At 49.7% G+C, this 22,197-nt stretch overlaps 3 protein-coding genes across 7 annotated transcripts in view; 1 reads left to right on the forward strand and 2 right to left on the reverse strand.

The window, feature by feature from the left end:
- Window positions 1-837, forward strand: part of AGAP3 (ArfGAP with GTPase domain, ankyrin repeat and PH domain 3) — a 49,458-nt gene extending 48,621 nt beyond the window's left edge. For all 5 annotated transcript variants that reach the window (XM_053671846.1, XM_037131888.2, XM_037131887.2 and 2 more), the window contains one exon: window positions 145-837. In XM_053671846.1, the coding sequence (XP_053527821.1) occupies window positions 145-351 (207 nt within the window). In that variant the 3' untranslated portion in view covers window positions 352-837. The remainder of the gene's footprint in view (window positions 1-144) is intronic.
- A 1,862-nt stretch (window positions 838-2,699) lies between these two features.
- Window positions 2,700-20,415, reverse strand: GBX1 (gastrulation brain homeobox 1). Its single transcript, XM_037131922.2, has 3 exons — window positions 19,878-20,415; window positions 18,105-18,107; window positions 2,700-3,264 (listed from the first exon to the last, which is right to left on the reverse strand). The coding sequence occupies exons 1-3, from the start codon at window positions 20,413-20,415 to the stop codon at window positions 2,714-2,716; spliced, it is 1,092 nt and encodes a 363-aa protein (XP_036987817.1). The 3' UTR covers window positions 2,700-2,713.
- ASB10 (ankyrin repeat and SOCS box containing 10) overlaps window positions 3,206-22,197 on the reverse strand; it is a 35,617-nt gene continuing 16,625 nt past the window's right edge. The window contains exon 6 of the mRNA XM_053671880.1: window positions 3,206-3,264. The gene's annotated coding sequence lies outside the window, so the exon portion shown is untranslated. The remainder of the gene's footprint in view (window positions 3,265-22,197) is intronic.

The raw sequence follows: 22,197 nt of genomic DNA on the forward strand, positions 1-22,197 counted from the left end.
CTCAGCCTCACCCTTGTAGGTTCCTCTGACCTGCCCTGACATCCTTTGTACCTCAGCCCTTTGAAAGCCACCTCCTTTTGCTCCCCAAGAACCCATCTTTCCTGCCACATCATGCCAACTGCGAAAATGTGCTTTCTTCTGCAGTATGGGGTGGACGTGAGGAGCCGGGACGCCCGGGGCCTGACCCCGCTGGCCTACGCGCGCCGGGCTGGCAGCCAGGAGTGCGCAGACATCTTGATCCAGCACGGCTGCCCGGGGGAGGGCTGTGGCCTAACACCTGCCCCCAACAGAGAGCCGGCCAACGGCACCAGTGCCTCTGCTGAGCTGCACCGAAGTCCGAGCCTCCTCTAAGGCCCAGGAAGAGCACAGCAGGACTCCATACCCTGGGCACTTTCCTGCCTACAGGCACTGGGGGAAACAAAGGCACAGAGACTGAGTCCTAGGGACACACGGAAAGGAAGAGGGAGAGGAACCAGGAAAAGAGCTAAATGAGGGCAGATGGATCAGAACAGAAGTGCGGGACTTGAACTGCAGCCTCAAGGGAGTGGAGGGGCCCGGCCTTCTGCCCAGCGGTGCCACTGAGAAGGGACAGGACCCTTGGAGGTACCTGTGAGGAGAGGGGAGCAGGACCTCTCCCTCCTCCAGATTCCTACCCTCTCGTCCCAGCCCCCTGCGAACTTTCATCCCCAAGTGGAGCCTGGATAGGGCGGGGGTGCTGGGTGAAAGACAAGGGGGTGATCTGTGAGTCCCATGTAAATTTGTACATTGGAGTATTTATGTTTGTGTACATATTTGGCGTGTGTGTATGATGAGCCAATAAACCTGACCGTGTGTGGCCTCGTTTTCTCCTTTTAGATCTCTGCCCTCCCCAGCTGCCCCCCGCCCCACCTCTCGGTCCTGTCTCCTCACCTTCGCTCTGTCCCCCAGGAGTGCTGCCCCTCTTGTTCAGGCCGAGGCCTCGCTGTCTTTCCTCAGCCTCCCATGTGCGTCTCTTTCTGCCCTCGCTTGCCGGGGGGTGTAGTTGAGTTTGTCAGCAGCACTGGCCGTGAACCCAGGCGGTGTGGAGCTCTGGAAGCTTCCTGCTGCCTTTTCTACTCACGCCCCCGCCCCCAAAACTTTTCCAGCTAGTCGTCTTTTGATCAGTATTCTATTTAGTAACCTCCTGCCATGCCCTGTACTGGCCAGAGTTCACCCGCAGAGCAGGCATAAGCACTGTCCCCCTTCCTAGGCATCTGGGAGCTGACCCACACCGCCAGGGGCACGGGGAGAGCTCTGAGGGTGCCTCAGGGGGCGACTAGGTGCTGGCTAGGGCAGCACTTCCCTCTGGACTCGCACCTGAGCTTTGCTTTTGGGAAAAGGGGAGGCAGTCGGTCACTGATGGCAGAATCCAGAGCCCCTGCTTCCCTCTCTGTCCCTTAGTGATGCTAGAAAGATGGAGGGGAAACCCCTCTGTCCCTGTTCTTGAAAGATGAGAACTTGCTAAGTTAGGGTCCCTAACTCTGTCCACTAGCATTTCCTGATTTGCTCATGGAAGTCCAACCTCTGTAGCTTCCCCCACAATACATACCCTTCTAGAACCATCGTATTCTTTCCTGCCTCCTCCACTGTGCAGTGGGCCTTCTCAACCAATCTCACTTTATAACAGACGAGAATTTGGTATCTCAGGCTCCGTAAACGCTGTGATGGGGAGAAGGAGAGACCGCAATTAATGCCACGAGAAACAAATGGAAAAGTGTCTGGGATGCTGCACAGTGGCTGAGCTGCATTGGGCTGCTGTGTCCTCTGCACAAAGATGATGAGCTCACAGGTGATGAGGGTGAGCCCCCGGCCTGCCCAGTCACCCACAGACTGCCAGCGTCCACCTAGGTAGACGGGGCCCGGACACACCCAAGCGAAACCAGGGCCCAGCACTTCATTTCCCCTCGTAATACAGATGGGAATGGAACCGCTATCCTGAAGCCTGCCGACCCTTCCAAAGAGAAGAAAGCAGAGATGACAAAGCTTTCCTGTTTAATGGGTAAAGGGAGAAGTGCTGTGGCAGGAGCAGGAGGTCTGGAGGTGCACAGGGCAGGCCCCAGGCTGGGGGCGGACAGACGCGGAGGTAGCTTACAGGGGAGGAGATGGTGTGTGCTGAGGAGTTTCTAAGGAGGCCAGTGACGGTTCCGTTTTTGCTTCTTTGCACGTCCTTGTATTACAGACAGGCGGCAGTAACCGCTTCAGGGCCCCAAGATGGAGCTAGACTCTGGCTGAGGATCGATGAAACAACTTTCCCAAGCCCTCTCACGGGTGCAGACAAACAGAGGCAGATAGATCCACATATATACAAACTTTACACAAAATAAATAAGGAGCTGTGGGTTTGGCTAGCCATCACCCTGGATCCCTCCCACCACTGTTAGAAGTGATTCCGGGAGCCTTTGGCATCTTAGAGCCCACCCCCTTCCCCGGAGTCCACCTCAGTCCCAACAGCTCCTGGGCAGTGAGGACCCAAGCCCCCTGAAGCCACAGTCCTGAGGGTCTCTGGTAAATAGGCTCAAGGCCAAGCGCCCACAGTGCAGTTGTCAGGAGAGCACGCCTGGAGCCAAGTGCATTGCCACGGGATCCCCCTCCAGGGCGGAATCACAGTGGTCGCCCATCTGGTCCCAGGGCCCTCACCCAGTCTCAGAGCAGGCCGAGGAGCCGGTCCTTTGCCTTCCCAAGTCCTCGGGGCCCCTTCAGGGCCGGGCCCCCTGTTCCATCTGTTGGTGCTGGCTCCGCACAGCGAACCTGTTGACATGCACGGGTATGGGCACAACAATCTTGGGGTTCCTGACGGGCTCCCCAGAGCGGCTGCTGACGTTGCCAGCTTTGATGCGCTTCCACTTGGCCCTGCGGTTCTGAAACCAAATCTTGACCTGCACCTCACTGAGCTTGAGGGCGTGGGCGATCTGGGAGCGCTCTGTCAAGCTCAGGTACTTCTTGCAGTGAAACTCCTTCTCCAATTCCAAAAGCTGTTCACTGGTGAATGCTGTGCGGCGCCTTCGGCTCTTGCCCCCAGGAGCTGCGACTCCTGCTGCCACTGGGGCTGCCTCCTCGGCTCCAGTCCCCAGGCTTCCCTTTAGCTTCGGTTTAGGTCCCAGGAGAACCCCCGGACCCCCTGCCGAACTGTCCAGGAAACCGTCGTCCTCACTGTCACCGCCCGAGCCCTCTTCCTCCTGTTCGCTGCCTGCAGGGTCTCTCGCTGGTGCCTCCAGCTTCTCCTCATCTGAGCTGTACACCTTCCCCTCTGTGGGGAGCGAACACCAGTGGACAGGGAGGGAGAAGGCAGGAAAAGGCAGGTTGGAGGAAGCACATGGAACCATGACCAGGCATGGCCAGAACGACAGCAGTAGGAGACAGGTGTGGAGCGGATGAGATGCGGCGGGAGAAGAAAGCACATCCAGGGTGAGGGGTAGGGAGGAGGTTCAGGGAAGACAAAGAAATGGGAAGAAAGGTATTAACCAGCACAGACTTGACTACAGCGAAGTGAGGCAGGCAACATGTGTCTGTCAAGGGGCACCGTTTCCGGCCCCGCGTCCCCTCAACATTCCCACACCCCGCCGCATTCTGCCATCCCCACTGCCTTCCCAGCTTTCTCCTAACCCAGACCACGCGGCCCCAGGCTCCAGAGTGAAGCAGGGCGGGATCTGGCTCAGGATCCTTCCAGTTACTGTGACACCAGTGAGCAATACAGAATTTACTTTTGCAGGATGGGGTTGGGGGTGGGGCTGCCGGTTCCTGCTACTCTCCTAGGAGTCCTAACCAGACACAGTGGGCAGAGCTAGGTGTTGACCTCTCTTCTGTCTCTAAATCTCATTTCCAGTTGGGAACTTCAGGGTTGATTCCTCATCCTCACCCCTAACCCCGAAATCTGGGTCCAAGAAATATTATCCAAGGGTCTGGGAGCCAGGTTCCCTTACTGCACTCTCTTCACAATTTCGCCTTAAGCAGATCATCCAGCCCACAGTTGGGACCCCTCCCTGCCACACGCCACCATATCAGTGACCAGAGTTTCTTCAATTACTTAGCCCCCTTGTGCCCCTTTTGGTTCTTCTCCTCATTTAAAAACAATGTCATTGCTTTCCCACCGTCCCTCTTTCCCAGTTAAGGTTGCCGAGAAGCACAAACAGCTGCCTTCTGCTCAAGTTCAGAATTCTGAGGACCCTGCGCTTGATGTCAGCCGGGAACACGGAGGGAATATGGGAAGAAATAGAAATGCGGCAAGGGAAAATATAGATGGTGAAAATTTTTTTGACTCATTTAGTAGATTACTACTGATTATTTGTAATCACAGCCATATAAACATTTTAACCCATACATAATTCTAAAATTTCATTCAACCATTGGTTTTATTCTTCTTATCCACTGATATTTTTATTCTTCTTACAATTGCAAGTAATGTATTACAAATGTTTTCAGTATTTAAATTTTACAAAAATCTCTTGTTTTCTGCCAAAAGGGCCAATAAAGAGTGAAACAACAACAACAAAAAAAAAGAAAAAGAAAACTAACAGGAAGGAAGAGAAAATAAATAATCTGTAAACTAACAGCTTCTTATCCACAGAGTTCAATGTGTAAAGGCTGGGGGGCCTTCACAGATGTGGGGGTGCATGTGCCCACGCACCTACATGTCCCATGTCCCATACAAGCACACTCCAAGGTTGAGCATACAACCCAGAGTCAAATAACTTGAGGGAGCCCTGAAGTCCTTTACGAGGAAAAGAGGTGTGCACCGCATACATGGCTCTAACCCCCAGCACCCAGAGCTTCCCGGGCGCTCTCCTCCGACCTCTCCCCATCTGCCGTCACAAACTTCCCATGCTCCCCGGACCAGCCCAGTAACTTTCAACCCTCTTCTCCACTTTTTCATTGCTTTTCACCAGTCAATTGTCTTCATGCTGTCCCCAACAGCTAGCCACGCTTCATGAGCACCCAGCTCCAAATACTATGACAAGGCGCCCCTCAGGACACTCACCTCTCAGCACCCCACGTCTTCTCCCTTACCTCACCCCTAGCCAATCCCATTTTGTTTTCTGCAAGATTCACATCCTTGTTTTCCTCCATTTCACTAACGGTTTCCCCACATTTTCAACTGTCCACTTCCACAATGCAAACTTAACATGTATCAAATTCAACTCTTTCTCCCAAGCCAGTTCAAACCAAACCTCTGCTCTCTCTTACAACCAGTCAGCAAGTCCTGGTAGTGTTGCTGCCTGTAAAATACACCCAGACCCCGACCCCTTCTCACCACCTCCCCTGTATCCCGCTGTCCAGGTCACCATCATCCCTCCCCGAGTTCATCTACATTTTCTCCCAGCTGGTTTCCCTGCTCTGCCCGCTCCCCCAGGTGCTTCTTTCTGGAATAGTATCCATGCTCCTCACCTAGAGTTTCCACGGGCTCACTTCCTATCTCTGTTTTTAATCACCATTTAAAAAAATAAAACTCCCAATATGCCCTATACCCTGCTTTATTTGTTGCTATAGTACATATTGCCAACCATATTTCATTTTTTTAAATATTTTATTTATTTATTTTTAGAGAGAGGAGAAGGGAGAGAGAAAGAGGGGGAGAGAAACATCCACGTGTGGTTGCCTCTCACATGCACCCCACTGGGGACCTGGTCTGCAACCCAGGCATGTGCCCTGACTGGGAATCAAACTGGCGACCCCTTTGGTTCACAGCCCAGCACTCAATCCACTGAGCCACATTAGATAGGGTAATTTTTTTAACTGCTTCTCTCTTCCTATTAGATTATAAACTCCATGAAGGTAGAGATTGTTAATATATTTTTTTCACCACTGTACCTTCAGCATCTACAAATTACCTGTAACAGAGCATGCACTCAATAAAAATTTGTTGACTAAATAAAAGAAACTATTCCCAAGCTCGCTCTCTCTGTCCTTCCTTTCCCAAGCCTCTCCTAAGACAGTCCCCGAAACCCTGCCCCATCCCAGCTCCAGTGCCCATAAGCCAGCCTCTCCGTGAACATCATCCTACCCCCTTCTCAGATCCTTCAGATCTCACAGCAGCCTGAGAGAGAAGCCCGTGTGGAGCGGGAGCCGAGAGGATCTTATGCTAGAAGAAACGAAGGACAATCTCCAACATCATTACTAAACCCTCTAACTTTTAATTCTGAAGATACAGTTTGTAGTAAATAATAATAAAAAAAGAACAAAGCCTTGTAAAACTCTGTCCAGTATTATTATATCTTTAATGGCTGCTGAAAAGGCAGAAACTGGATTTTGGATCTTGAAGGACGAAATCATTTAGTACGGCTCTGAGTACTCAAGGGGTATCCAATAAATCTAAACTGATGATGATGGAGATGAGACTCCCAGGTTCCTCGATCTGGCAGGGCCCTCCCGAGATCACATCATCCATCCCACTGTCTTCAGACGGATTCCATAAAACCGAGCCCCATAAGCATGCCACCCTCAGTGCCGCTTTCAAAGCCAGACAAGAAGCACAAGTTCACAACCTCTCTTGGTTGCTTGATCTCAGTGGGATGCTGAGCAGTAGGGGCAAGACAGTGAGGGCTCTGATAAGCAACTCTTAGAAAAAGATGGGGGTGGGGCAAAGAAGGAAGCAGTTGAGAAGGGAAGATACAGCTCTGTGAGTCTGGGACGGTAAGACTGCAAAGCAGTGGGAGAAGGAAGAAAACAGGCAGAAACGGGAGCGGGAAAGAAAGAAGTAGGGTAGAGCCCTGGCTGGGGTGGCTCAGTGGACTGAGTGCCCACCTGCAGACCAAAGGGTTGCCAGTTTGATTCCCAGTCAGGGCACATGCCTGGGTTGAGGGCCAGGTCCCCAGTAGGTGGGCCTGTGAGAGGCAACCACACATGGATGTTTCTCTCCCTCTTTCTCCCTTCCTCTCTCTCTAAAAATAAGTACATAAAATCTTTAAAAAAAAAAAAAAGTAGGGTAGACATAGTGGCAGGAGAATTAAATGATGAGTCAGAGAAACTGAAAGGGTTAAAAAGTTTAGAGAAAGAAGAGAAAGTAGCAAAAAGCTTTTTTCTTTTTCTTTTTACCCTACCTCTTCTACCCAAACACGGATGCACTTGGAGCACAGCAGAACATCCGGTCCTGCCGTTTACTCTTTGCTCCATCAAAACTGGAGCGTGTTAAAAGGTGATGCCCATATAGGACCATATTCAGAAGAATGGGAGGAGCAACAGAGTAGCCTGATCCCTCACCGCATAGCAATCCTGAAACAGCTTACTATTTCCCATGAGTTAGCTGAGAAAGAAATGTAACTATTGTTTAAATCCAATTTATAATGAATGTTAATGATAAATATAGTCAAATAAAGCACAATGACAATTGCATGTAGAAAAATGTGTTGGCTAAAAATGGACAGAATCAAATCTTTTTGATAAAAAATTTCTATTTGAAAATTTTGATTTAGAATAACTGAACTTGTTAGAGCTAATGTCCATGAAAGTAGAGCATGCAGATGCTAGAACTGGTTGATGTGAACAACAAAAAAACGTGATCAACAAAACTTTATTAAAAATTTACATGGGAAATAATGATTGAGGAGAATCATTTCAGGGGGGAAAAAACCCTTTAAATTAGAAATGACTTCACTGTGCTAGGTAGGGCAGCCAAACAGATAGAAAGGTTCTGTCCTTTGTGTGTGAAAATGTTGTTATTGGCAATAGAAGAGTATATTGCATTTTCAACTTGCTCCCTATGGGTAAGACTGAAGTCTTTGAAAAACATTTGGTGTCTGTTTAGGGGGAATAATTGTGGGGCAGATTAGTTAGTGGGATACACCCAGAGATCATGTGAATTCTCCTGCTGGATGCTATTACCCTAAGAACCAGAAACCACGAGGTTTGCACCACAATTACTTGTGGAGCCCGTGGCACAGCATTAACCCCACTCCGAAGAGCAGTGCTCAGGCTGCCAAATGCACCTACATGGGGCCTTCCTTCCAGGAGGAAGGAAAACCGCTCTGGAGATGGAGAAGCCCCATCTTGGTCACAGGTCCAGTCAAGCTGGAGAAGAAATCAAGGTCAAAGAACCCATGGTAGGTATTTTCCAGTAGAAACACCATCAACAAACCAACAAATGACAAGTGCTGGCAAGGGTGTGGAGAAAAGGAGACCCTTTTGCACCGTTGGTGGGAATGCAGCCTGGTGCAACCACTGTGGAAGGCAGTACAAAGACACCTCGAAAAATTAAAAATTTTGGCCCAGCAATCCTACTTTTGGGACTGTATCCAAAGAAACCCAAAACACTAATTTGAAAGAACACAAGCACCCCTATGTTCATTGCAGTGTTATTTACAATCGCCAAGATATCAAAGCAGCCCAGGTGTCCATCAGCAGGTGAGTGGATAAAACAACTACGGGGCATTTACACAATGGAATACTACTCAGCTGTAAAAAAACTTTACCCTCTGCAACAGCATGGGTGGACCTGGAGAACATTATGCTAAGTGAAATAAGTCAGCCAGAGAAGGACAAATACCATATGATTTCACTCATCTGTGGAATCCAATGAACACACTGAACTAACAAGCAAAATAGAGAAAGACTCATAGACGGAGAGCAGATGACAGCTAGTGGGGGAGGTTAGGGGGTGGAGGGATGGAGCAAAAAGGACTCATTGACATGGACACAGTGTGGTGACTGCAGGGGGAAGGGGATAGAAGGGGGTAAGTGGTAATGGAAAAAACACAATGTTTTAAAAAACGGAAGAAACAGCACCAGGCTTGTACCGTCTGGGGGGAATCCCACAGCTGCAGTCACTGAGGATGGCAGGCCTGAGCTGTGGCACAGAAAACCACCCAGGGGTGGAGGACATTTCAGATCCCAGCTACAGGAACTCAGGGCCCCTGTGCGGTCCCTCGTGCACCCTGCTGCTCTAGCTCCTAGTCACGCCTCTGTACTCGCTGCCTTCAGAACTCGTCAAACCCAGTACTCGCTGCATTCTGATGAGAAAAATGTTTCAGCACAAGGCACTTGCTCAGGACCTGTCGCACTTGCTAGAACTTGTGTGAGTTGCAACGCCGTCCCACAAGAGAAAATGCTTCATCACTCCTTGCTTGCTCGGCCCTCACCAGTTTCCGCACTCATCCTGAGTTCCGGAACAAATGAACAACGAGTAGTGAGGTCCCACTGCGTGTAAAATCAACAGTCTCTAGTACCCACTGAGCAGGCCTTTCCCCAGTTCCCTCGGCTCTGACTTCTCTTCCCTCTCCTGCCGAGATGACTCTTGTACTACCCACCCGCACTCCGGACACCCCTTCTCCTCATCCGACTGACCAGGTCAACTCCTCAGCTTCCTGAGTACAGAACCAATGGGGCAGGGCTGTCAAAAGGTGGGGAGAAAGCCAGGTCATCCTTTGAAAAAGGGGTGTGCTTGCCACCACTCTCATGTCTGAGTCCTCATCTCATCATCAAAATTACAGCTTGATTCTTTTCAAAGACAGTGCTTTCTCCCACTGTCTACAGCAACTAGCTCACTTTCCATTTGTTTTTCACTGACCCCACGCATTTATGCCCGCCGTGCTCTGACTCCTTCCTATAGTTTAGGTACTGCAAGGAAAACTCATTCTCTCTCGTTCTATTCTTCCCTGGATGCTTCAGCATTCTTGACTCCAGATTGCCATGAGTATATTCTCTGCACCTTGGCCACCTAGAGTCCCTCCCACCTCCCTGACAAGTTCAGGGCAAGTTCGCCACCACTCCCAGCCCAGAGCTCCACTCATGGCGTGCTAATACTAATCACTGCCAAGAGCACCTTAGCTTTCCAAAAACACTTTCACATGTATTATTTTCCCTTCAAGCTACTCACTGAAGTGGAGTAGAACCTATTATTAGTAGTAATGGGAGGTTGGTAACCTTATTTTCAGGTGAAAACAATGGGTTTCAGAAAGATTAAATTATTTTCCTAAGTCCCACAGGTAGGGACAGGGCCACATCTAAACCCTTGGTTTCCCAAATCCCTAGTCAATGCTCTTTCATCCCCTGCAGTACAATGCCTTCTCCTCCCTCCCACTTGAAGTAAAAGCCCTCTCCCCAGACGCCTCATCAGATACATAACCTTCCTATTCAGTCCAGTTTCAGTGTGTAGACCTCATGCCTTTCACTTATCACTGAGGAGCTCTAGCCTAATTATTAATATCTTTCCTTAATATTCTTAGAGGAGACTCTTCAAATTGCCACAGGAGAGCTTCACTCACCAAATTTTACCTTTGTCCTTTAACAGGCCATTTCTCTCATTTACCCAAACAAAACTCACACCGGATCTTTCTCATATTTTTTCTGGCATTATTGGCTTGATGATGTAATCTTACCAGTCAACATGCCTTTTACTTAGAAATGTATTTTCTCATTCAAAAAATGATATTGCCAAACTCTGGAAACAGCTTTGTTTTAATGCCAATTTTCTCTAGCTCCGAGTCTGCGACTGCCTCCCGCACCCTCCAAGCACAGCCCTCTCACACCCGGGAGTGAGCCTCACGGAGGGACAGACATTTTCTGCTGTCTCCAGCCCTCCCTGCCTCCCTCATGACAGGGCTCCTTCAGGCCCCGCTCCCAGCATCTCTTCTGTCCCTCCCAGGACGCCTTATCTGGGAGAGGGCTTTGCTCTGTGCTACTGAAAGGGACTTAAAGGCACATTCTTTTCTTCCTTTCTGGTTCAGATAGATATCTGTTTGGGGTTTGTTTTTGTCGGCCAAGCATCCCTTCCCCCTTTGTCCACTCATGGCACCCCCTTCCTTTGGGCACTGCTTCCCATCTATTACACAGGACAGTGGGACTGTCAATCACATTTCCCCCAAGTGACCACGTAGGCATGGGACCCAGAGCTGACCAATCCTAACAGCCCATCTCCCTGCACACCTGACTCAAGCTAGTTAACCAGCCAACCCAGAATTTTATACATGCTAGAATCCATGGGCTCCCAACCCAGGATTATGAAAAGTTAGGCCGGCCGAGGCTCACGCCACCCTCCTTCTGCTGCCTCTCTCAAGGGGAGAGAACAGGTGGAGACAGGGAGAAGGCACACAGTGAGAGCAAGAAGAAAAGACCTAATAGCACGGCTTGCATTCCTGTACTCTGCAGACACATGAATCAATAACTATCCATTTTAGCTTAAATTAGAGCGGAGCCACTGTCACCAGCAACTCAAAGAATTCTGACTACACACAACACTGTGCCTAGAAGTGACAATATTCTCATGACTCCAGGAAAAGTAGGCACCTCCACCTCACTCCCATAACTCTCCCATCCAAGATAATCTTTTCATATTACCTGACATTATGCATTATAACACCCCTAAAATCTGACCAGCCTGAAATTCATTTGAACTTTTAAAGTCTTCTTGATCAATCTGAGTATGAATTATGTTAAATCAAAGGCTTTGCTCCTAACATCAAGTTGAAATCAGGTATATGAGGGAATAGGAATTTTGATGAAGGAAAGGAGTTTGATGAGTTTTTTTTTAATGCATAGAAAGGAGGAGCAGGCCCCAGGGGGCACAGCAGAAGAGCTTTGGGCAGCTTCGGGATCTAGAAAAGATGCCAAAATGTGAGACACGAAAACAAACAAAGGGGGAAAAGACTGAGTGGTTCTAATTCTGGGGATATATCTGAGGCAACCAAAAACACTAATTCAAAAAATAGATACGCACCCTACGTGCACTGCAGCACTATTCACAATCGCCGAGCTTTGGGAGCAGCCCAAGTGTCCATCAGTAGAGGAGCAGATAAAACAGCTATGGTACCTTTACGTAATGGAATACTATTCAGCCACAAAAAAGAAGGAAGTCTTACTTTTCCCCACCGTGAAATAAGCCAGTCAGAGGAAGACAAGTATCATATGACTTCACTTATATGTGGAATCTGATGAACACACTGAACTAGCAAACAAAATAGAAACAGACTCATAGATACAGAGAACAGACTGATAGCTGTCGAAGGGCAGAGGGATCGGGGGCTGGGTGAAAAGGTGAGGGATTTAGCAAAAACAAAACAAAACTCATGGACACAGACAACAGTACGGCAATTGCCAGAGGGAAAGGAGACGGGGGGGAGGTAGAGGAAGGTAAAGGGGAGGTAAGTGGTGACGGAAGGAGGCTTGATCAGGGTGGTGAACACACAATGCAATATACATACAGATGATGTGTTATAGAATTGCCCATCTGAAACCTATATAATTTTATTAAGCAGCATCACCCCAATAAACTCGATTAAAAAACAGAGAAAGCCAGAGACAAAATCTTCTCCTACTAGATTCACACGGTGCTCTCTCCTGGCCTTCCACATGCGAATAACTCACAGAACACAGTTCTCTTTCTAACTTCACTCCCAGAAGTGTTTGTCCTCATCGGTGCAGAGAGTGTCCCTGTCCTACACAACTGCCAGGGGCGGTGTCCCTCCCAGCTTAATTCCCAGGAAAGCTCCCCATCCATTTCCAGAACACGGACAATACCGATCATTTCTCGCACAACTATTACATTAGGGTGCTAGACAAACATCTCATTTAAGTCATTTTTAAGTCTTAATTCTGTGAGGTTAGTATCATTGCCATGGTTTTACTGGTGAGGAGATGAAGACTACAGAAGTTAGCGTTTCACTTTGGGTCACAAAGAAAGGGTGGCACCAAGATCCGCATCCAGAGCCTACGCTCCTTCCTCTGCACTTGCCACATCTCTTCAACACGAATGAAAACAGAGACTGAACTCTAATGTCACCCTATCACAAACACTGCGCCAGTTGGGCACAGAATATGTGACATAGGAATGACTGCACAATGCCTCTGCTCTTTTCCTCACTCCCTGCTGGGCACTGCTTTCTTGCCCACCAGGTGAAGTCGGTCACAAATGACCCCCAATCTTTTCGGCCTGGACTAGATCAACGCCTACCCTTATCACATGTTTCTCTCATTTAATCTGAGCACTGTCCACACCACAACTCAGGTGACACCTCCCAGATCCCAGACGACAAAGCCCTTCTATCCTGAAGCCCAGCCCTCATTTCACCTTAAGACGCGCATTTCCTGGGCTGCTCTTCCTGATCAGCTACACAACCCAGCACTGAGAGGTAAAGAATTTCCCCAATCCCTTCAAAAAGGGAATCTCATTAACAAACTCATGTTTATCTTTACAGACAGAAACAGAATTGTAGAGCTGGAATCAGCCTTACAGATCACCCAGTTTTACGATCAGGAAGCTGAGACACAGGTGTGAGTTGGCCAGGAACACTCAGTCACATACTCCCTGTATTTACCTACAATTTAGGGAACAGTTATCATCTGGTCCTGCACACGGAGCTTCTTGCTGTCACTCTCAGGATAATTGCACCCTCCTTCCCCCTCCAGGACACACACCTCTGCACGCACCACTTCTCTTCCCATTGTTCCCAACACGGTTCCGTCATCTTCACTCTACAGCAGTACATTCCCCAGGACTCGCAGTCCAGAAGCCCCCCCCCCCCCCCCCCCCCCCCGTTATCCCGGCTCAAAGGTGTTGTCCTGTTTCTCTGGTCCTCATTTCTCACACAGTGCTTTTCCCTTGTAAACCCGGATCTGAGCCCTGCAGTCTCCCTGCTTCTAACACAGATTTTTCTTTTCATCCCCTGGAGGTCCTGTCTTTCTCTTCCATGAGGCAAAGGGAGCAACTCGCGGTACAGGGCTGCCTCTTCTGACTACACCTTACTTCTGCCTGCACAGGCCACTCTCTGTCACAGCAGGTTCGGGCATCTCTTCTCCCTGTCACTCCTCCTCCCAAGGGGCACATCGATATCTCTCCCACATCACTCTGAGCTGATGGCTTTCTCCCCGGATAACCATATTTCCAGTGGACACACCCCAACCTCTTCTTCTCTTTTGTCCCATCGCGACCGCTGCAGCCATGGCACCGCCACCTGCCCACACGATCCTGTCCTTTCACCTGGTTTGGATGTGGCCTTCTTCTCTCCAGCCTGGGCTCGGGGCACCTCCCCGTTCCCTCCAGACAAAAGTCCTCTCCCGCCAAACTCCCCTCGTCACCCTGATTAAACGTCTCCCTGTTTTGCACACCTATTCCATTACTTCTCGCATTTCTACTTCCTGACTCCCAAGCAGCCTCAGAGATCCTTCTTTCCCCATTACTTCCACGGCAAAACACTCCCTACAGCTTCCCACTGTCACTTCGCTCTCAGTGCAAAGCACTGCTCATATTAAGTTCTTCCTTCTTTCCAATCAAATACTGCCCCTTATTACTCTCGTTATCCCCAGTATAGATTATTCTCGCCCATGACCCTCAGACTTGCCTCCCAGTCATTTATAGTAGCTATCTCCACATCTACATGCGTCACTGCAGAGACCTCCCCTCTCTCCCACCCCTCCCCAGGGCGACCTTCCCCCAGGAGGAGGCATTCCAGCAGCCCATCCAATCCTAAGGAAAATTTCCTCTTGTCATTTCTGAAGTCTCGCTCACTCAACCAGGGGTTCTCAACCCTTTTTGTACCACGAATTCCTTGGTAGTCTGATAAAGCCTATATATATGCCCCTTCTCAGAATAATGCTGTTAGGCATTAAACTTAAAACACATAGGGTTACGTTAGAAGTCAATTATACAAAAATATAGTTATCAAATGCTTAAACTGAATTTGTGATGTTTATTAATTCATTAAATGAAAAATTGTCTCTAACGATCATAAACTTCTATGAAAAATATTTTATTTCTATCGATGATAAGAATCTCAGGTACTGGTGAAATTACTATGCTTTCTGGGCTACATTTCTAATTAAAGGAAGTACCAAATTTTGTTAGAGGTTAATAAAAATAAAGATGCATTTTTCCCCATCCACAATGAATAGATCCTCTCATAAGAGGTCCATGGAGTCCATATTAAGAACCCACTTTAAACATGGAGGCTTTAAAAATAAGCTCTTATTCTATGGAATTGAAAGGAATACTAAAGATCATCTATACCAAAACTTTTGTTACTGATGAGGAAACTGAAGCCTACAGAAGTTGTAAGACTTTGAATCTCTTAGCATGTCTTGAACATGGTAAGCCCATCACAGAAACACAATAAATGTTCCCTGAACTGAACTAAGCGACTTGCCAGTTGCACAGCTAATGAGTGACCTGAACCCTAACACTGAGACCTGAACCCATGTGTCACGACTCAAAGAAATACTGCTTCAATCACATTAAGTTAATGCGATATTTGCTTTTCTGTGAATGTCAGTGGGGCACATCATTCTCACTGTATGCTGTTCCTCAAAATTTTTAGGAAAATATACTCTGGGTCTTTCTCACTCCCAAGAAAAATCTCCCTCCTGTTTCTAATGGAAGCTTCTCATGCCACCACATTATCATTTCCTGTTTTTCCCTCACGAGGAAATAGATCTTGGCAGTCATAATGGATACCGATTCAGAAATTAACCGATGGTCCTGTAAATGGGTTCTAGCTACAATCAGGTGCTTAACTTGCAGCAATCAGCACTCAGATATCATACCCCTCGGAAGTTTCCCGGTCTTCTGGCATGATTTTCATTATTATTGCCAATATCTATTCAGAAATTAGCAAACCTTTTCCTACATAGTCTTTACAAATAATGTTCCCTGCGCTGCCCTCTCTCAGGTTTGTCCCATCCCATTCTCTTCTCTATGTCATCTTAACTACAAACGTTTTCTTTTCCTCACCACACTCAATTGGCATTATCTTTCTATCAATCTCTCACTTTAAATTTATCATTCGTCTGACAATTATACATGAATTATCCAACATCCCTCACTTCTTAAGTATTTGTTTCCAGGCAACCCGACCCTTTTCTTCCTGAGTAAACCATTGCCCTAGACACCCCCGTTTAAAGTGTCTGTGCTTCCCCAAACATCGCTTTCCCCTATTCCTTCGGCACAGAGTCCTCCTCCCGTGTGGTCTTTGGGATGTGTACATGCACCACGTCTTCAAGTTGGCTTTGAGCCTGACCTCTCACGCACCCACACACACACACGATACCTCTGCCCATCTCACTCAAGGCAGATTTCTCTTTTTCCCCTGCCATTTAGGGCTCACTGTTTTCTTCTCTCCATTATTCATAACATCGAGGACTTTACTACCCACTGCAACTCGAAGCTCCTTTCCCCCTGTCACCTTCACATCTCGGGAGATCTAGAGAGTGTTGTAAGCGGTTCTTACAACTCTAGATCTGTTATGTTGAATATGGTCACTGCTGGCCACAGGAGGCTACTGACCACCAGAAACACGGCTAGTCTGAATTGTGATGTGCTGTAAGTATAAAGTACATGCTGGATTTCAAAGACTTAATATGAAAAGAGAATCTAAAACATTTCATTAAACACTTTTATATTGATTCATGCTGAAATAATATTTTGGGCATACGAGGTTAAATAAAATATATTATTAAAATTAAATCCACCTGTTTCTTTTTACTTTCTGATGTGGCTAACACAATTTTTTAATTACAGAAACGGCTTGCTAGACGACACTACTCTGGATTTTCTGTTGATTCATACTTCTAAATCCTCCCTACCAATTAACAATTCTCTCCTCTTATATCACACCTTCCCTGATCATACTCACTGGTCCCCACACGCCAAATCTAGAATTATTTTCGATCTACCATTTTCAGTACCTTCTCTACCCCATTATTTCTGTAAACAGTATTTCTTTGTGCAGAATAGTACAGCTTCTCCCCATCCAATTAAATAATAATTAAGTGTCTCCTTTACCAATTCTGGTAGGGGTTATCTGTCCCAACTCTGAACAAAATTTAAAAAGTAGTTCTTATCATTCCAAGAAAAAGGACTTCACTCACCATTCTTTAAATTAGCCTATCTTCACTATAATTTCATTTAAAGGGGCTAGTAATTGTAAAACACTAAACGAATGTAAATTAATAATTTCAGGCCAGTATCTCCGATCCACATCAGTACAGCAACTTCTCCTTTGTCATTTTAGAGATGGCATTCTTTCTCCAAACTCTTCTAATGCTGCGGCTTCGATCCCGTCATTTGAGCAAAGGATTCTCTTATTTCACACTAAACACTCAAACACAATTCTCAGAATGGTGTGTTTGTTTTCCCACCACTCTCAGCATGGGCCATACGTCATCATCACCCCTACACTGATTTCCTGTCCAGCATTTGCTGAGAAAAAACCAAGACTGGGAAGGTGGGTGTGAACGGCATGACGAGGAGACTCGGGAGAGTTTGTACTGAGAGTGGTAAGAAGCAGCAATCACAGATAAGACCTCTCTCTCATTATCTTCTTGGAATATTTCTTCTGAAATCTCTCCTTACTGCTCTACTGCAGAAGTCCCACTATAGACCCTTTATTTGTATCTCTTCCCAAAATGAATGATTACCTTCACTCCAGCACCTCTCAAAATTCTTCCTCTGTAAGGTCTCCTTCCCATCATTCTTAGCAAAGACATTTCTCGTCACCCTAACTGGTGTGGCTCAGTGGGTTGGGTGTTGTCCTGCAAACTGAAAGGTCGTCAGTTTGATTTCCAGTCAGGGCATATGCCTGGGTTGTGAGCCAGATCCCTGGTCAGGGCCACACAAGAGGCAACCAATTGCTGTTTCTCTCCCTCTTTCTCCCTCCCTTCTTCTCTCTCTAAAAATAAATAAAATCTTTTTAAAAATTCTTTATCTTTACTCTAAGAATAACTCTCTTTTTCTGCTTCCAACATTTTCCTCAGATGATGATCTTTGCTTCATTATTCTCTCTATATATAAATTCTAGTTTTCCATCACTATCAGCATCAAAAAACCTTTTTAAAAAAATTACTCCTAGTATTGAAACTTTTTCCTGTTTCCCACTCGGACATTCATTTAGCTCCCACCCAGTGTTCTCAGGACGGAACCCTTTCGCATGCACACGCCTCTGACCCAGCTTTGCTCCCTTTTCACTGAGCCTCACTAAAAACCCCGGCACACATCTCTTTCAGCGGGCAGCTCTCTCTTTCTCATCCTCTCTCCTTGGATAATCTGGGTGTACAGCTCATTCGTTGGACCTTTCCTTTACTCCCCCCCCCACCCAGTATTTCTCTTCTCTTCTTTTCCTCTGTTTATTCCCCTCTCCCTCTCAGAGTCTAGTTTTATAGCCAACAGTCTACCTGCTTCTGGAGAGAGACCCCATTTTACAAATGAGTCAGAATCAGAACTGAGGGAAACCTGAACAAGTAGAACACATTGCTTGTTCTCCCATGGGGCGGGCATATCCCTCTTCAACGCCCCCTCCAATGGGGTGTCTCCCTCTCTCTTTCCCCCTCAGTTTGTCTCTTCACCAGGTGTGTCCGTTTTTTTTCTCCACTCCTATTGCCTCCAAAGCCATCCTTCTGATGGCCTGCCTTACTCTCTTTGCTGCCTTAGGACCATCCTGTTCCAAAAACCCCTCCAGTCGTTTCTTCTTCCAGTCATTCTGCCGTCTGCACCCCCTTACTGCCACTCTGAGCCCTTTTATCTCATGGACATTCCCTCCCGCCTTCCAGTTGCTGCTCTAGCATTTCCTTTTGACCCTCCTTTAGGAGGTGCTGCTCAGGCTTCAGTTGCTAGATCCTCCTGGTCCAACCACGTAGAAAATACAACAGCCAAATGCCCAAAGCCAAAATACCCAGGAGCAAGGAGGCAGAGGAGAGGGAGACAGGCTCTGTAGCAGCCCTCGGGGTCTGGAGGAGTGATTAGCACTTGGGTTAATTTCAAGAAAGAGCCCAGAAACCTATAATCAGAAATATCCTTCTCCTGGCAAAGGACAAAAATCTATTGACTCTCCTCCCAGTCTCCACTAGAGTCAGCCCCCATGCCTCCTGGGGTCACTTCCACCTGTTAAGCTGGATGCGATAAAACATTAAGCAAAGGCAGATCCATCCTGACGCTAAATAAGTTTAAGATTCAGGAATCTCACACTTGCATGTGGCCCTAATTTTTCTTCCATGGGGCCCAGCAAATTGTATAAACTCTAGATGCCGGTGCACCTGGACCTGCCCCTGGACAGGGAAAAGCTTCCCTGGCTTACAGGGGTTAAGGAACAATCAGTAGGGAAGCCAGGAGTGTTCTAAGTAGATTGACTCTAAACAGGCTGCAGTTTAACACACCCTGCCTCTTTCCAGAGGGCACCCTCCGCCCACGGAGGGTCCAGGACCCGGTGCTCCTGCATTAGCTCTCGGCTGAACCTCCAGGCTTGTGGGCCACGCCCAGCCCAACCCAGCCTCTGCCTTGGCCTCCCAGTCAGCCCTGGTCCAGCAGGTGCCACAGATGCCCTGATAGCTAAGGTTTCCTTAAACCCACTGCTTCGTTCTTTATGACTTATCTCTAAGTCTGCCAATTCAGAAGTGACCTCTACTACTGTGGTGAAGATAGGTCACCAACACAGGTGTCCACTGCCTTAAGACCCTCTCTCTGCCCCTGCATTCACAGAGCCCATCTGGGGTCACTACCTTCTCACCAGAAGCCAGAACTGCCCTCCCTCCCCGCCCTGAACTGACAGCTGCCCCGGTGCCCCTCATCCTGGGATCTCACTAACTGTCCCCAGGACCCAACCCACACCTGAAGCTTCTCTATTCCCGGCAGCAGAGAAAGATGAAGGGATTCTGAAAAGAAGTCGCAGGACAGTCACAGCTTGCGGGCTAGAATGCTGGAGGAAAGGCGCCCATTTGGAAGTCTTTGGTGAGGCTTCAGGCACTCTGGAGACAGAGCAGGGCGCAGGTTCTGGGGTCTGGAGGTGCCCTGTACGGAAGGGGACTGGAGGTGGTTCCGCAGAACCGCCATCTGGGGGTCTGGGGTTCCTGGGCTTCAGGCAGGTGCAGATTCGAGATTCGGAGCAGGCTGCTGCCTGGGATTTCCAGGTAACGAGCCTCCCGCCCGGCTCCCTGGTCGGCCCCAGCACTTACCCGGCAGACTTGGAAAAGTCTCTGAAAAGTGCGGTGGTGGGGGTGGTGGGGGCTCTGCCACTTTCTCTCGGGCAGGCAGCAGCTCGTCGGCTTCCAGCCCACCCTCTGGGCGTCGGCCGCCCGCCTCAGGGTTGTTTCGGGCGGCGGTGGCCGTGGCAGCGGCAGCTGCAGCAGAGAGCTCCGGGGGCCCGTAGAAGGCGTCCGGCGGCTCCGCGAAGCTGGGCAGCGCGGTGGTCAGAGCCACCATCGAGGGCACGGCCTGGCCCAGCCCCGCGCAGAAAGTGTTGGTAAGGCGGCCAGCAAAGGAGGCTAGTGGGGCGAGGGGCGGGAGGCCAGCGGGCAGCGGCGCAGGGGCCAGCGCCTGCGGCAGCACGAGGGGCCGGTAGGGCATGAACATGGGGTAGCCGGTGTAGAGCAAGTGGCCGGAGCGCGGCGGCGGCGGCCCGATCAGAGAGTCGATGGAGAAGGCAGTGCCCGGGCCCCCGCCGCTGCCCCCGCCGCTGCCCCCGGGGGCGCTCCCGCCTCCAGCTCTCTGCATCCTGCCGGGAGCTGCGGCCACCCCGGGGCACTCCCCTCTGGGTGCTGCCGTGCGCCCCGCGGCTCAGGCACCAGGCGCGGACACGCAGGGCTGGCTCCCTGGCTCCCCGGCCGAGGTGGCGGCGGGGCGCGGGCTCGGCGCAGTGTGGCTCCGGCGCCGCGCTCCCTCTCTCTCTTAAGGAGGGAGGGGGCGGGCGAGCGGGCGGGCTGGGGGTGTCGCCCTCCGGACTCATCCATCTTCCTCAAATTACGCTTCACTTCCTCCCTCCGCCCTCCGCCGAGCCCGCTCGCTCCCTCCGCAGAGCCCGTTCCCAGCGGCCCCACCGGCTGGCCTGGGACCCCCGCCTGCCCCCCTTGGCCCAACCAACTATTATTAATGGAGATTGATGAGGCTGGACACGCCGCTTTGTGAAACTTTGCGGCCCGACGAGAAGGCGGCTGCAGCTGCTGGGCTAGTGCCCCTCCTTCCACCCAGCCCGCCCCCACTTAGCCCACTCAGTGCGGGCGTGGACTGGGCGCGAGGTGGCAGGCAAGGAGGGCTCACGGGAGGGACAGGCTCAGACCAAGCCCCCCACGCCGCCCACATCCCACCCTGGGCTGCTGCCCTCTGTCCCACTCAAGCCGGTCCCCCAGGGTCCCATTCTCTGTCCCTGGGGCAGGTCCAAAAGCAAGCCCAGAGGGGCGGACCGGACAGGACCTCGCTGCCCGCTTGGGTGCTGAGGCCAGAACGGCAGGGGGCGCACTCCGAAGCCAGGGATCAAGGCTCCGGGCCGCGCGCGCTGGGGCTCTTCTCCTTCTCCGTCGCTCCTTCCCAGCCCCATTCCCACTCTCCCCGCGCCCTCTCTCTCGGCATTGGCTCTTCCTTCCCTTTCATCTTCATCCGCTCCTCGGTCTCAGACTCCGTAGTTCCGCACTCTGGCCTCTCGGTGATTTCCTGAAGGGCCTGCACTATACCAAGTCCTTACCACTCTTCTTACCTTTCTCCCTCCCTTTCTCCCTTCCCAATCTTTTCCTTCCTCCCAGTCTTCCCCACTCTGCCCTTGTTTCTATCCCTATTCCTATGTGGTTCTTCCTATTTCTCAGTGGGTCTTATTTTATTTTCCCCTCATTTCTCGCCTGTATCTCTACCTCTTGTCTGTCTTTCTGTCTATCTCTGGCTCTCCCCCCACCCCTCGTCTGCACTCTCTCTCTCTTCTGCTATGAATTTCCCTGATTGGCTCCCCTGTTCCAGCGCTGCTGATGAGCCCTATTCATTCCTGGGCTTGACACGATCGACCTGCCCTGGCTGATTGCTGGGGGCTGGCCCCAGAGCGCTGATGAGCCCCAAGGGTCAGCAGCGCTAATTATCCGCTAATTGCTGATGACTCTGCTCACCTCCCCCATTCTCAGACACTGAAATGGTGGTCTCTTTCGCTCTCCCCCTCCTGATTTCCAGCAGTGGAGTTGTCAATCTAGAGGCAAAAGTCATGGGCATGTTCACTTGAGAGGAGCCTCAGGTCAGTGGGCAAGAAAGACTGAAGAAAGGCAAGTCAACAGAAGAAGAGTGGCCTGAGCTTCGGCACACAGAGCAAGCCTGGCCCACGAAAATGGGGGTCATCTGGTCACTGGGAAACAGTTGTTCCGGTGGGCCCAGGGGAGAGACAAGCTCGTTGAAATTAACAGTAGCAAAGCCAGGCAATTTTAGGAGGATGATTTGGCTCAAGTGAGGATGAAAAACTATGCCAAAGAATCTCAGGGTTTCCAAACCAAGACAGAGCAGGGCAGGAGGGAACTCTGGATCTCA

This window comes from Artibeus jamaicensis, unplaced genomic scaffold (assembly GCF_021234435.1).
Source record: "Artibeus jamaicensis isolate MK-2021 breed Jamaican fruit bat unplaced genomic scaffold, CSHL_Jam_final contig_718, whole genome shotgun sequence".
Taxonomy (NCBI): Eukaryota; Metazoa; Chordata; class Mammalia; order Chiroptera; family Phyllostomidae; genus Artibeus; species Artibeus jamaicensis.